Consider the following 14,012-nt stretch of genomic DNA (forward strand, 5'->3'; position numbering starts at 1 on the left):
AGTCATACTTAGTTTCCTCTGGCTATGCCTAAAGAGGAAGTTACAGCAGGTGGTTAACTCCTGAATGGGAGAAGAGACATTTCCTCTAATGGAGGCTGGGGAGACAGAAAGAAGGTTAGGGCCTTGTTTAAATGAAGAACCTTTCTGCTATGAAAGACGGATTACAGACAAGAAGAAGATACTTTGTGAGTCTATGAAGGAATTCTTCTCAGGCTCTTGCAGGAACGTAGGGATCAAGTTGAATTTTAGGAATGGAGAAGCATTAGATGTCCAAACTCACTCGTTAACCCTGGGGGATCCCATGCTTACTCTGTGCCCGGGCCAGCACACATGCAACTTTAGTGGTTAACATTGAGGACAGAGGGGCACTGCTTGGGTTCAAATCAGCCACTATCCAGCTGAGTGGCCTTGAGTAAGTTCCTGAGCATTTCAGAGTCTCGGTTGTTACATTTGTAAAATAAGGACCAGAAGCGTATTGCACAGGGTTGTTGAGTGGATTAAATGAGATATGTATGTGAGGAGTTTATCACCACGCCTGACACAAAGTAAAGCCTCCCAAAATGTTAACTATTAAATTACTAAGTATTTAGGTAAAAACTGGAGCATCTTCTTATTGTACTGTTGGTAGAAAAATTCATTCTTCCATAACTACTAAACTTGGCCTATATTCCACAATATGCTATGACCATATTTTCAGAACCCCCAAACTATATGATATGACAAAGATTTTTTTCATATTTGTGAATTTTATTTTATAAAGTATAAAAGTTGGGCCGGGTGTGGTGGCTCACACCTGTAATCCCAGCACTTTGGGAGGCTGAGGTGGGCCGATCACCTGAGGTCAGGAGTTCAAGACCAGCCCGGCCAACATGGCAAAACCCCATCTCTACTAAAAATACAAAAATTAGCCAGGCGTAGTTGTGCGTGCCTGTAATCCCAGCTACTAGGGAGGCTGAGGCAGGAGAATCACTTGAACCTGGGAGGCGGAGGTTGCAGTGAGCTGATATTGCGCCATTGCACTCCAACCTGGGTGACAGAGCTAGACACTGTCTCAAAAAAAAAAAAAAAGTATAAAAGTTAAGTAGTTAATGTACAGTCAACTTGACTGGGACAGGTAAAATAAGACCTGAATGAATGGAGTGGAGAGAAATGAATCTTAAAGACAATCACGTTTTTAAAATATTGAAAAGAAATTCTAAAGTTCATTTTGTTACAAAACTGAACTGGGGTCTACTTGCCTGGTGCAGTAAGAGGAAACACCAACACTGAGGTTTTGCATCCGTAGAAAGGAGCACATTTATTTGCAGGGCACCAAGCGAGGAGAAGCGGGTATACTTAAGATACGACCTCTTCAATGGCTTACAAGCAAGGTTTTTCTTTTTTCCCCCAATGGGAGTCTAGCTCTGCCGCCCAGACTTGAGTGCAGTGGCATGATCTTGGCTCACTGCAACCTCTGCCTCCTGGCTTCAAGTGATTCTCCTGCCTCAGCCTCCCGAGTAGCTGGGATTACAGGCTCCTGCCACCATGTCCAGCTAATTTTTGTATTTTTAGTAGAGACGAGGTTTCACTGTGTTGGCCAGGCTGGTCTTGAACTCCTGACTTTGTGATCCGCCCGCCTCGGCTACCCAAAATGCTGGGATTACAAGCATGAGCCACTGGGCCCAGCTACAAGCAAGGGTTTTTAAAAGCAGGGGTAAATTTCAGGAAAGGAGAAGTTATGGGCAAAATCGTGAATTGATACATGGAGGTTATGCACTGGTCTGCCCTCAAAGGGCAGGGTATTTTGAAGGAGAAGCCTTAAAGGTCATATGTGAATTCAAAGACTCTGATTTGTGATAAGTTAAGGAAGCGAAGCTTTGTCTAAAACCTTGGGGTTAGCAGAAAGGAATGTTCAGGTCTGGCCCAACTTCCATCAGGATCCTCAGGAAGAAATTTACAACAAAGAACAGCAGAGTTCAGTCCTCAGCTCCCTCTTGTCTGAGGTCTACAGGCCAGGGCATCCATTTGGGAGGGGGGCCCAGGTTTCTGAAGAGCAACTCAGGGACATATATTAAGATGTTATCTTTAGTTTCTTTAGGGAACCAAACATTTTGTGACTCTAACTTCCTTGTTTTAAGCTACGGTTACCTTCTTGTTTATTAGGTTGCTAGCTGGGTGCCTGGAATTTCCCTTGAAGGAATTCAAGATTTTCCTTTATTTCCATGTTTGCCCCCTCCCCACTTCCTGCGGGCCTGTAAGAGGGGTGCCGGCTGCATGTCAGTTTGGAAGAATAAATGAAGTGATTCTACCCAAGAAGTTATGAAGAATAAAAAAACCCAGAATCTTTGTGTAGGGGAAGTACTTAAACTACCAGCTACCAAAACTTATTTTCTGTGATAAAACTACAGACATTAAATGTAGTTTTAGGTTGGGGGTAGCCTCTCTAAACATAACTCTAAAGGCAGAAACCGTAAAGGAAGACTGCTAAGTTTTGGCACATTAAAACAAAACTTTCTCGCCGGGCACAGTGGCTCATGCCTGTAATCCCAGTACTTTGGGAGGCCAAGGCGGGCAGATCACGAGGTCAGGAGATCGAGACCATGCTGGCTAACACGGTGAAACCCATCTCTACTAAAAATACAAAAAAATAGCTGGGCGTGGTGGTGGGCGCCTGTAGTCCCAGCTGCTCGGGAGGCTGAGGCAGGAGAATGGTGTGAACCCACGAGGCGGAGCTTGCAGTGAGCCAAGATGGCGCCTCCCTCTGCACTCCAGCCTGGGAGACAAGCCAGACTCCGTCTCAAAATAAATAAATAAATAAATAAATAAATAAATAAATAAATAAATAAATATAAAATAAAATAAAAATAAAACAAAACTTTCTCATGCTCGCTTCAGCAGCACATAGACTGAAACAAAACTTTCTCACATCGACAACTGAAAAGGTAGGCCGGATGCAGTGGTTCACATCTGTAATCCCAACACTTTGGGAGGCTGGGGCAGGAGGATCGTTTGAGACCAGCCTGGGCAACACAGTGAGACCCCATCTCTACAGAAGAAAAACATTAAAATAATTAATTAGCTGGATGTGGTGATGTGACTCTGTGGTCCCAGTTACTCAGAGACTGAGGTGGGAGGACTGCTTGAGCTCAGGAAGTCCAGGCTTCAGTGAGCCATGATAGTGCCACTGTACTCCAGCTCAGGCAACAGAGTGAAACCCTGTCTCAAAAAAAAAAAAAAAAAGAAAAAGTTAACAAGTACGAGGAAACACGTCTGCAACAAACATGACAAGTCTTTAATACCTGTACTTTATGAGTGCCCCCCAAACAATAAACCAACTCACCAACTTTTAAAATGGGCAAATAGAAAAGTGGGCAAATGGACATAAACAAATTCACAAGAGAAAATAAAACTGGCAAAAAATAACCATGTGAAAAAACAATCCAGCTAACTAGTACTCTAAGAAATGCAAGTACAAAAGATGAGAAATAACCATTTCAAACTAAATTTTTTTTTAAAAAGTCTGTGTTGTCAAGTATATGGAAAATGGGCATTTCTCAGGGAAAACTAATAAGTTTTCCTGGAAGATAATTTAGAAAACATTTTAAAAATATACTCCTTTTATACAGCCATAAATAATCGTGTTTAAAAGAATATCTAATAAAATGGAAGAAAATTCACAAGATCGTGTTAAGTGAAGAAGGCAGAATACATCTTTGCAAGGCGTTTTTCCAATTATGCCAGACATGCCATGGATATACATAGAGAAAACACCAGAGGCAACATACCAAAATATTAAATGTAATTGACTCTACGAGGTAAAACTGAGTTTTATGTTCCCCTATTTCCTATTTATGCAATAGATTTAAAAAGTGTTTTTACGACTAATTATACAATTCAAAAATTGCCTGTGTTGAAAAGCATGAAAGTACATGAAATTGTACTACCCTGGAAACTCCAGGAAGTGTTTAGTTTGGAAAGCCAGGGCCACCTGCTAGTGGGTGAGTCATGGGCACAGGCTCGCACCTGCCACCGCAGACGCCACACAGGCTGCTGCGCCCTTCCAAGCGAAATGCCCCACGTGCGCCAACGGCCACCGCGGCCGTCGCCCCGCGCCTGGCCCGCAGCTAGAGGAAGCCCAGCAACTTCTGCTCTTTCTTAATTTCTAGAAAAGAGGGAAGAGAGGCCTTTTCGAAGTTCCCATGATCGGGCCTTTTTGTGCTCCACTTTGGAACAAATCGGAAGCTAGGGCCTTTCAGGTGCGCCACCGCCGTCCCGGGACCGCCGCGGCCGCACTGCGGCCGGGCTGCGCGGCCTGAGAAAGGCCCGGGCCACGACGCTCCGGGGGCTTGCCGGAGCCCTCTTTGAAGTCTCCCGACCGGCTCCCAGCCTCTCATAAACCAGCGAAGGCCGAACAGCCCCGGTGACCACAGGCCAGCCACGCGGTCGCCCGGGGACGCGCGTGCTCCGCAGGGACAAAGGGTCGGGAAACTTGAGCTCCGGCCAGTCCCAGAGAGACCCGGGCTGGTCGTCGCCATGGCAACGGAGTCGGACCCTCCGAGGCCTGCCGCCCTGGCGCGGCAGCGGCTTGGGTGACCCGGCCCGCTCTGGGGGGGGCCCCCGCGCCCCGGCCCCGGCAGTCCCTCCCCGCCCCCAGGCCGCGGCCGCGGGAGCCGGCGACTGACCCTCGGCAGCTCCTGTAGTCACGTGGCGCTGGGAACCCGGCGGGGGAAGGTTGGGGACGGGCCTGGCAGTTGTGAACTTGAACCTGCCGCTGTCGCCGCGGCGGGGCGCGGAGCGGGAGTGGGCCGCGGAGGCCGGCCTTCGGGCTCCATGGACGGGCGCCGCGCCCCTGCACAGCCCGCCGCAGAGGTACGGCCGGGGCAGGGGCGCGGGGCCACTGCGGGCCCGCGGGGGGCCGCTCCACCTGCGGGGCGCGTGACCGTGAGTGTGCGCGACCGTGTGTGAGTGCGCGGGGGGGACGCTGCTGGATCTGCGGGGGTGGGGGAGCGCACCTGCGCACAGGCTCCGCGAGCTGCGCCGTGCGTGGGACCCGAAATGGCTCACTCGCAAGAATGGGACCCGTGTGCCCGGGAGCGTGGACGGAGGACACGCATCAGTACAAAAGGGCGGTGTGGGGCTTTTGCCACCCGCGGCCAGCCACGATGCGGAAGGGGATTCTGACCGAGTCGTGGTCACACCAGCTGGCCCTGCGCAGCCCCATGGGAAATAGGCCTGGAATTCCTGTCGGGAGGAGGCTGGGGGAAGGGGAGCCAGCAGGGATTCCGGAGTTCCTGCCATAGGCCGGCCTTTGGCCATTAGGGAAAGCCCAGACTCTGGCCACAGAATGGAGAATTCGTTCTGTGACCTTACCAGGGAAGAAAGTGACCCCCAAAGACAGCAGTGTGCTTCCTTGTTGAAAGGGGCACATTCATTTATTAATCCAATGTCCATTAAGGTCACTCTGCCAGGCAGGATGTGGGGCTTATGGCTGGTGCGTGTGGCTTTGTGGGGGGAGGGGTTGTGGCTGGTGAGGACACAAAGCTGACTGCCCTAGAGGAGCTCAGAGCCTCACTTCTGTTTTCTCTCCCCTCCCCACAGGTAAGGCTGGCCTCTCTGCAGTCAGAGGTCTGAGCTCTGCCATGGGGATAGGGGTGTCTTTATTGCTGCAGTTTTCTCTGACACCTGGGGGCCACCGGAGTGTGGGCCGAAGCAGGCGCTGCAGCCGCGGAAGTATCCCCAGGAACATCCCCAAGAGGAGCTGGAAAAAGCCTCATCCCCAGCTCTGCAGTCTCCAGGGTAGAGTCTGGCCTTTGCTGTGCTCCCAAACCACGCCACAACTGGGGTGCACAGGCGTCCCCATCCCGGCGGAAGGAAATGGCCCTTTCTCATATCCTGGGGTCTTCCCTGTGCACAGTCTGACACTGGGAAGGAGTGACCTTTGTGTTCCCTGAGACGAGAGAGTGGGCTCTAGGGAATTTAGAAGGATGTGTCTGGAGCTTGTGAGCAGGCACAGAAGGGCCCTTAGGAGCCTAATTGCTTCCTTCCTCCTTCCGCGGAGGAGGCTCCTGTGCAGGAATCTGGGCTCCCCTGAGCTGTGGAAGAGCTGAACATGGGGCAGCCCCTGGCGAGGTTGGGGCAGGAACGGGCAGGGGACTGAGATTGCAATCTCATCTTCCCTCCCCTTCTATTGCCCCAGTAATCTCCAGCACCCTGAGGGAGGCAGAGCCGGTGATCAGGCCCTGAGGGCAGCAGGCTGTGGGTGTTCCTTGGATTCAGGGAGAGCATTCCTTCCTGCAGTGTCCTAATTTGTGTGGGTGGAAGAGGGCAGGCGGGCAGAATGTCGGCACAGTCTGGGCAGGCAGTGGTCTGGCGTTAGACTGCTGGGAGTAGCACCCAGGGCTCTGCTCCTGTTCCCCGAGAAGGGCTGTTCTCACTTGTCCTCCAGCCTCCTACGGAGACTGCAGTTAGTGATGCTGAAAGTGCCTCCCCTGTGGGGCTAGGAATGAAAAGCTATAGAAACTTTTTTCTCTGAGATCTTTGCAAAACAAACCCAGGCGTTTTAGAGGAAAGAACACTGGCCTGGGGGTTTAAAGACCTGTTCCCTAGTATTGGTTCTGCTGTTGGCTTACTGTGTCACCTTGGGCAGCTCTCCTCATCTTTGATGTCTCACAATTGCTTCATCTGTTAAACAGGGAGCTCAGTGTCTGTTTGTCCAGCCTCACAGAGTTGCTGTGCAGCTCAGATGTGGCATAGGAAATAGCAGACACAGGGAGAGGGCAGCAGGAAAGTACTTGGAAAAGCATAAGGCACTGTAGGGAGCAGTGGCCACATTTTCTGGTGAGTCCTGTGGCAGGAATGTTTGTGCATTCAGCACTGGAGCATTTATTCCCTGTCTGACACTGGGGTAGCTGCCATGAGGGGGATTCTAGTATCAGAGTCCCTCCCTTCTGGAAGTTTCCAGGGCAACAAAGACATAAGACAAACATCCTTGAAATGTTATCTAAAAACCCAAGATTGAAATAATACATACCACACAAGGAAACAGGAGAGTAGTCTAGCTCCATGTCCAGGGCTCTAGGGGTTCATAGATGGCAGCTCCCGTCCGGGGCTGAAGTTGGGAGGGGAGAAACAGGGGCAGAGTGAGTTGGTCTCTGGAGTGACTGTGCTTTTCCACCCTCAGCAGAGGAAGAACCGATGCTGGAACGTCGTTGCAGGGGCCCCCTGGCCATGGGCCCGGCACAGCCCCGACTCCTTTCTGGGCCCTCCCAGGAGTCACCCCAGACCCTGGGGAAGGAGTCCCGCAGGCTGAGGCAACAAGGCACGTCAGTGGCCCAGTCTGGTGCCCAAGCCCCAGGCAGGGCCCATCGCTGTGCCCACTGTCGAAGGCACTTCCCTGGCTGGGTGGCTCTGTGGCTTCACACCCGCCGGTGCCAGGCCCGGCTGCCCTTGCCCTGCCCAGAGTGTGGCCGTCGCTTTCGCCATGCCCCCTTCTTAGCACTGCACCGCCAGGTCCATGCTGCTGCCACCCCAGACCTGGGCTTTGCCTGCCACCTCTGTGGGCAGAGCTTCCGAGGCTGGGTGGCCCTGGTTCTGCATCTGCGGGCTCATTCGGCTGCAAAGCGGCCCATCGCTTGTCCCAAATGCGAGAGACGCTTCTGGCGACGAAAGCAGCTTCGAGCTCATCTGCGGCGGTGCCACCCTCCCGCCCCGGAGGCCCGGCCCTTCATATGCGGCAACTGTGGCCGGAGCTTTGCCCAGTGGGACCAGTTAGTTGCCCACAAGCGGGTGCACGTAGCCGAGGCCCTGGAGGAGGCCGCAGCCAAGGCTCTGGGGCCCCGGCCCAGGGGCCGCCCCGCGGTGACCGCCCCCCGGCCCGGTGGAGATGCCGTCGACCGCCCCTTCCAGTGTGCCTGCTGTGGCAAGCGCTTCCGGCACAAGCCCAACTTGATCGCCCACCGCCGCGTGCACACGGGCGAGCGGCCCCACCAGTGCCCCGAGTGCGGGAAGCGCTTTACCAATAAGCCCTATCTGACTTCGCACCGGCGCATCCACACCGGCGAGAAGCCCTACCCGTGCAAAGAGTGCGGCCGCCGCTTCCGGCACAAACCCAACCTGCTGTCTCACAGCAAGATTCACAAGCGATCCGAGGGGTCGGCCCAGGCCGCCCCCGGCCCGGGGAGCCCCCAGCTGTCAGCCGGCCCCCAGGAGTCCGCGGCCGAGCCCACCCCGGCGGCACCTCTGAAACCGGCCCAGGAGCCGCCGCCGGGGGCCCCACCAGAGCACCCGCAGGACCGGGCCGAAGCGCCCCCCTCCCTCTACAGCTGCGACGACTGCGGCAGGAGCTTCCGGCTGGAGCGCTTCCTGCGGGCCCACCAGCGGCAGCACACCGGGGAGCGGCCCTTCACCTGCGCCGAGTGCGGGAAGAACTTCGGCAAGAAGACGCACCTGGTGGCGCACTCGCGCGTGCACTCCGGCGAGCGGCCCTTCGCCTGCGAGGAGTGCGGCCGCCGCTTCTCCCAGGGCAGCCATCTGGCGGCGCACCGGCGCGACCACGCCCCCGACCGGCCCTTCGTGTGTCCCGACTGCGGCAAGGCCTTCCGCCACAAACCCTACCTGGCGGCGCACCGGCGCATCCACACCGGCGAGAAGCCCTACGTCTGCCCCGACTGCGGCAAAGCCTTCAGCCAGAAGTCCAACTTGGTGTCGCACCGGCGCATCCACACGGGCGAGCGGCCCTACGCCTGCCCCGACTGCGACCGCAGCTTCAGCCAGAAGTCCAACCTCATCACCCACCGCAAGAGCCACATCCGGGACGGCGCCTTCTGCTGTGCCATCTGTGGCCAGACCTTCGACGACGAGGAGAGACTCCTGGCCCACCAGAAGAAGCACGATGTCTGAGACGGTGGGCGGGGCCGTGTTGGCTGAGAGGGGGCTGGGTCCTTCGTGGTGGGAGTCGCAGTGGGCTGGGGGTGCCTGCCTGGTGCTGGAGTAGGGGACAATGGGAATCCCAGAGGGGATAGAAGACGCGGGGAGTGATCTGGGTGGGCCCTGTTAGCGAGAGGAGGTCAACCCCGGTGGCCAGGGAACCCACTTGCAAGCGCAGGGACGCCGGCCTCCAGCTGGTGTGTGCTAAGGCTCCGTCCTGACTGCCCTGTGCCCTGGAAAAGTAGCAATAGCATCCGCCCCTTAGAGCCCTCTGGCTAGAGGAGCCACCAGTGGAAAGGAAGACCCTCCATCCTCTGGTATTAACGCCTTAATGCCCCTGTCTTTTACTGTAAGTTACTTCAGATCATTTTTGGAAGCAGGCGTGATAGAGTCCTGTAAATGAATGCTCTGGGCTAGATACAGCTTGGAGAACCTGCTGGCCTTGTTAGACAGCACTTGGGCCTTTGCCAGCAGCAAGAGGTGAAGCCAAGCCACTCTTACCTCTCCCTTCCCCTCCCACCTGCCCCCTGCATAGGCACCCAGACTTGGAGAGACCCATCTGCTGTTAGTACTTCCATTCTCTTCCTTCCCAAAGAGCAGACCCCAAGGCGTTTACTCCTTGGTCTGTCTCGCTTTATCTGTCGCCCCTCACAGCGCTGAGAGCCTCCCCTGGCTGTCAGCAGCACTGTGTCCAGGCTCTTGTCTGAACACCACAGCCCCTCCTTCGCTCCTTCCAGAGCTCAGCATGTCATGGCAAGGACTGCCGCATTGGTGATGGAGGGCCAGCTGAGGGGAAGTTACCGGTGAGTTTCCTTTTCTCCATTTCTAGCATATGGACACCTGGCCTCTGCTTGAGCACTTAGGTGACAGGAACTTCCGCACCTCCTGAGGCCCTGGATGATTCTAATTGTTAGAAATTCTAATTGTTAGAAATCCTTCCTTATAATGAATGAATTCTGCTTTCCTATAATTTCTACCTATTGGGCCTTGTTCTGTTCTCTGAAACTAAACAGAACAACCATTAACCCCTCCTTTTCAAACTAGAGAATAAAGATTTGGTTTTAGAACTGGTGGCTGGGGAGTGTTCCTTTTTCCTGGGGAGCTGCGACATGTCAGGAGGAGCAGCATGCTCTCCTCCGTAGAATGACGGGGGGCTGTGGGTGGGGCTCTGGCCACAGGCCACGTGCCCAGCTTGCTGAGCTCTGGCACCCTGCCTCAGTTCTTCCCTGAGCATACTCAGGCAGTTGGGCTAATTCTCTGGGTGGTGGGCCGAGGCTCCAGAGAACTGTGGTGGGTGGAATGCTCTCAGCTTGGTCCCAAGATTTATGTTCTTGGTCACTTGCCCTCCTAGGTGGGCCCAGCAACACCTAATCTTTCTCACCACCTAGGCCTTTATGGAACTCCAGCAAGCACTATGAGCTCTTTTGAGGGGTGCTGGGTGTTAAACAGACTTTGGTTATACCTGGACTGTGCCTCCAGTAGTCCTTCAGAGGCTGGACAGATGAAGGAGCCTCTGGGAGGGGAGGCGGTTCCCTGCAGCTAAGACAGCACTCAGCTTCCACACTCCACACACCAGGGGTTCAGCCTTCTTTGAGGTTGTTGTCAAACCCAGCCTGGGTCCACTTGCCCAGTGTTTGCAAAGCCTAACACTGACAGTGAGATTTGCAGCCAGGGAAAGTAAGGCGTTTATTGTAGAGCACCAGGCGAGGAGGATGGGCAGCTAAGGCTCAAACTCCCTGATGGCTTAGAAGCAAGGGTTTTTAAGGCAGGGGTGGGGAGGTTTCAAAGTGAGTTAGGGGCTGAGGAATTTCTGGAACTTCCTTATCCATTTTCTGGTTCCGGTCTGTCTGAGGTCTACGTGCTGGCATTGTCACGTGGTGACATTGGTAGGGGTCCTGGCTCCTGAAAAACAACTCAAGGATATATGTCAAGATGTTATCTTTAGGCCGGGCGTGGTGGCTCATGCCTGTAATCCCAGCACTTTGGGAGGCCGAGGCGGGTGGATCACCTGAGGTCAGGAGTTCAAGACCAGCCTGGCCAACGTGGTTAAACCCCATCTCTACTAAAAATACAAAATTAGCTGGGTGTGGTGGCGGGCCCCTGTAATCCCAGCTACTAGGGAGGCTGAGGCAGGAGAACTGCTTGAACCTGGGAGGCGGAGGTTGCAGTGAGCTGAGATCGTGCCACTGCATTGCAGCTTGGGCAACAGAGTAAGACCTTGTCTCAAAACAAACAAACAAACAAACAAAAAAACCCAAAAAACAAAACAAACAAAAAGATGTTATCTTTAGTTTCTATGAGGAAGCTAACATTCTGTGACTATTACTTGAGTGACTATTGTTTAAGCTATTATTACTTTCTTGCTTAGCGGGTTATTCATTCATTTCCCCAATTCCTGGTTGTAGAGCTAGCTAGGTGCCTGGAATTTCCCTGGAAGGGACTCACATTTTTCTTTATTCTCATGCTTTTCAAGTGATGGGCAGAACCCAGCAGGCTCCTAAGCGGGGTCTCTGAGGCTGAGTGCGGTGGCTCATGCCTGTAATCCCAGCACTTTGGGAGGCCGAGGCAGGTGGATCACCTGAGGTTAGGAGTTCGAGACCAGCCTGACCAACGTGGAGAAACCCTGTCTCTACTAAAAATACAAAATTAGCCGGGCCTGGTGGTGCATGCCTGTAATCCCAGCTACTCGGCAGGCTGAGGCAGGAGAATCACTTGAACCCAGGAGGCGGAGGTTGCAGTGAGTCGAGATCGCGCCATGGCACCCCAGCCTGGGCAACAACTCTGTCTCAAAAAAAAAAATAATAAATAAAAAAAATAAAAAAAGAGGGTCTCTGCTCCATCTCAAGGTCAGGTCAGACTTTTCAGGTGCCAGTTGCTAGGCAGGAAAGGGGGGCTGATTTGATTCTGTCCTACAGTGTCCCTGGCCGGCCTGCTGTAGGACTCCAGATTTCTGTGAGCAGTCACTCTGTATGCGTCCCTGAATTGGTGGTTTCATACAAATTTGAGTACCTCTTTTTACCAGGCATTAATAGTTCTTTTCTTGCCTGTGTTAGTAATTTCTGCATATATCTCCAGCATTTAGCACAGAGCACATAAGAATAACCACAATTTGTTGACGTGAGTGGCACCTGGTGAAGTTTACCTAAATTATCTCATGTGTCCTTGTGTGGGAGGTAGTCTTCTTTTATACATGAAAACATTTGCCCACAGTCATATAACTGGTAATCACCAGAGGCAGATTCAAATTCAAGTCTGTCTGACTCCTGAAACCTGTGCTCTTGACAACCGCTGTGTGCTTAGTGGATGAATGCTGCGTGCTGCTGTTTTTGGTTATGTATTAAATGCCAACTGTGTGGGTGGGGCTTAAAGTGTGTAGGATGGAAAGAACAGCTTCAAAGCTTCATATTGGTTTATGGGGTTATGGAGCCACTTAAAAACCTGTGTAATTGATGGCAAATTATCTGTCAAAGCCTGGGAGCAGAGGGCGTGGTCTCAAGAAAGCCCCAGTCACATTTTTTCTCTTTGTGGGAACACAGGGTTTCCAGAGAAGGGGAGATGGCCAGGAAAAAGTAGGTCAATGTCTGGAAATGATGGGCAGGGAGCAGGGGCAGGTCCTTGGGTTGGCATCTAGGTTAGTATTGGAGGCATTAGGGACAAGGATGAGGGTGAGAGGGGATCTGACCAGGGGTCCTAACCTTTTGAAAAGTCCCATTTAAAGGAAATAGTCTGGGACATGGGGAAAGTGGGGTGTGGGTGTCCTCAGTGCTTCGCTGCCCACTGCTTATTGTGGGGATGGGAAAGAGAGGTCCAAAGGACAGAAAGGTCACACAAGTGGCCTTGAGGGGGCTGGTAAAGCAGGAACAGAGTCAAATTGTGCATGGTTCCTTCCTGAGTCCCTTGGTGGGTGGCCCAGTGGTTCTCAAGCCCTTGCTCTGCCGGGTTCGTCACCACAGCAGTCACTGGGGAGGACTGCCTGGGTTATAGGGGTCTGCTGGCAGGAGCTTCCCATCTCTTCTGAAGAATCCACAGTTTTTCTTTGCTCTACAATTACAAAAGCATTAAAGTATCTTTAAAAATAAATAATTCAGATAATAATGTGAACGTTCTCCTTCATTCCCCTATTCCACTCCCAAAATCCTTTTTGTTTACACTGAAAAGTTTGAGGAGTATTCTCCTAACATTTTTTCCTGTGTATTTGCAAACACATATGCAGCCTCTCCCCCCGTTTTTGTTTTTTTTTTTTTTTCTTAGTGGAAATAGGATCCCAGAGGTTCTCCATTCTTTCCACCTCTGAAATACCCTTGGTCATGGGATGCCAATCTGGAGGAAGTCTGCTCTGTAAGGAGGAAACAGGCCCAGAGGGTGGAAGTGACCCCCACCGGTGGGGGTCCTGATTTCTGAAAAACAACTCAAGGACATATGTCAAGATGTCATCTTCAGTTTCTATAAGGAAGCTAACGTTTTGTGACTCTTACTTGGGTACTATTGTTTAAACTGTTACTACTTTCTTGCTTAGCAGGTCATTCATTCACTTTCCTAATTGCTGGTTGCAGGGCTAGCTAGGTGCCTGGAATTTCCCTTGAAGGGACTCAAATGTTTCTTTATTTTCATGCATTGAATGGGGGGCTGGTGGCAGACCCCTAAGAGAGGTTCCTGCTCTGTCTCAACACTTGTAGCCAGTGGCAAATCTGGAACTAGAATACTGGTCTCAGAAACAGGAATGTATTCCACAAGCCTTTGTAGAACCTCTTCTAGGTACTCTTCTAGAAAATAAGCTAGGTGTGGTGGTGCATGCCAGTAGTCTCAGGTGTAGTCGAGGTGGGAGGATCCCTTGAGGCCAGGAGTTTGAGGCTGAAGTGCGTTATGATTGTGCCTGTGAATAGCCACTGTACTTTAACCTGGGAAACATAGCAAGACCCCATCTTTAAAAAAATAAACAGGAGAATGAGACTCTAAAGTGTTGATAGCCAGTGATGTGTAGCCTCTTTATAGGGTGTGTATGATTTTGTATTTTACAAATCCTTCTATAGATAATATAACCAAATTAACGGTAAAAACTCAGTAAGGTATGCAGGCAACTAGAAAATTATTAACCCTATTTTATAGAC

General features: G+C 52.2%; 2 protein-coding genes across 10 annotated transcripts; one reads left to right on the plus strand and one right to left on the minus strand.

The window, feature by feature from the left end:
- Positions 1 to 4,002: 4,002 nt before the first annotated feature.
- LOC129040121 (uncharacterized) lies at positions 4,003 to 4,647 on the minus strand. Its single transcript, XM_054494049.2, has one exon. It carries the CDS (start codon positions 4,512 to 4,514, stop codon positions 4,104 to 4,106), a length of 411 nt encoding a protein of 136 aa, XP_054350024.1. The 5' UTR covers positions 4,515 to 4,647; the 3' UTR covers positions 4,003 to 4,103.
- Positions 4,648 to 4,710: 63 nt separating this feature from the next.
- Positions 4,711 to 9,975, plus strand: REPIN1 (replication initiator 1). 9 transcript variants are annotated; one of them, XM_054494036.2, is made up of 3 exons: positions 4,717 to 4,848; positions 5,578 to 5,775; positions 7,160 to 9,975. In XM_054494036.2, the coding sequence occupies exons 2-3, from the start codon at positions 5,619 to 5,621 to the stop codon at positions 8,875 to 8,877; spliced, it is 1,875 nt and encodes a 624-aa protein (XP_054350011.1). In that variant the 5' UTR covers positions 4,717 to 4,848; positions 5,578 to 5,618; the 3' UTR covers positions 8,878 to 9,975. The 9 variants fall into 9 exon arrangements, with proteins under 9 accessions (XP_054350015.1, XP_054350018.1, XP_054350011.1 ...); XM_054494038.2 differs by having other exon boundaries at positions 7,163 to 9,975; XM_054494037.2 differs by having other exon boundaries at positions 4,789 to 4,920.
- Positions 9,976 to 14,012: the final 4,037 nt, after the last annotated feature.

The sequence above is a fragment of the Pongo pygmaeus genome, chromosome 6 (genome assembly GCF_028885625.2).
Source record: "Pongo pygmaeus isolate AG05252 chromosome 6, NHGRI_mPonPyg2-v2.0_pri, whole genome shotgun sequence".
Lineage (NCBI taxonomy): Eukaryota > Metazoa > Chordata > Mammalia > Primates > Hominidae > Pongo > Pongo pygmaeus.

Coding starts and splice junctions, on each gene's coding strand:
- LOC129040121 (XM_054494049.2), bottom strand. CDS start 4,514: ATGGCGACGACCAGCCCGGGTCTCTCTGGGACTGGCCGGAGCTCAAGT.
- REPIN1 (XM_054494036.2), top strand. CDS start 5,619: ATGGGGATAGGGGTGTCTTTATTGCTGCAGTTTTCTCTGACACCTGGG. Junction 5,776..7,159: donor CCAGCTCTGCAGTCTCCAGG/GTAGAGTCTGGC, acceptor TTCCACCCTCAG/CAGAGGAAGAACCGATGCTG.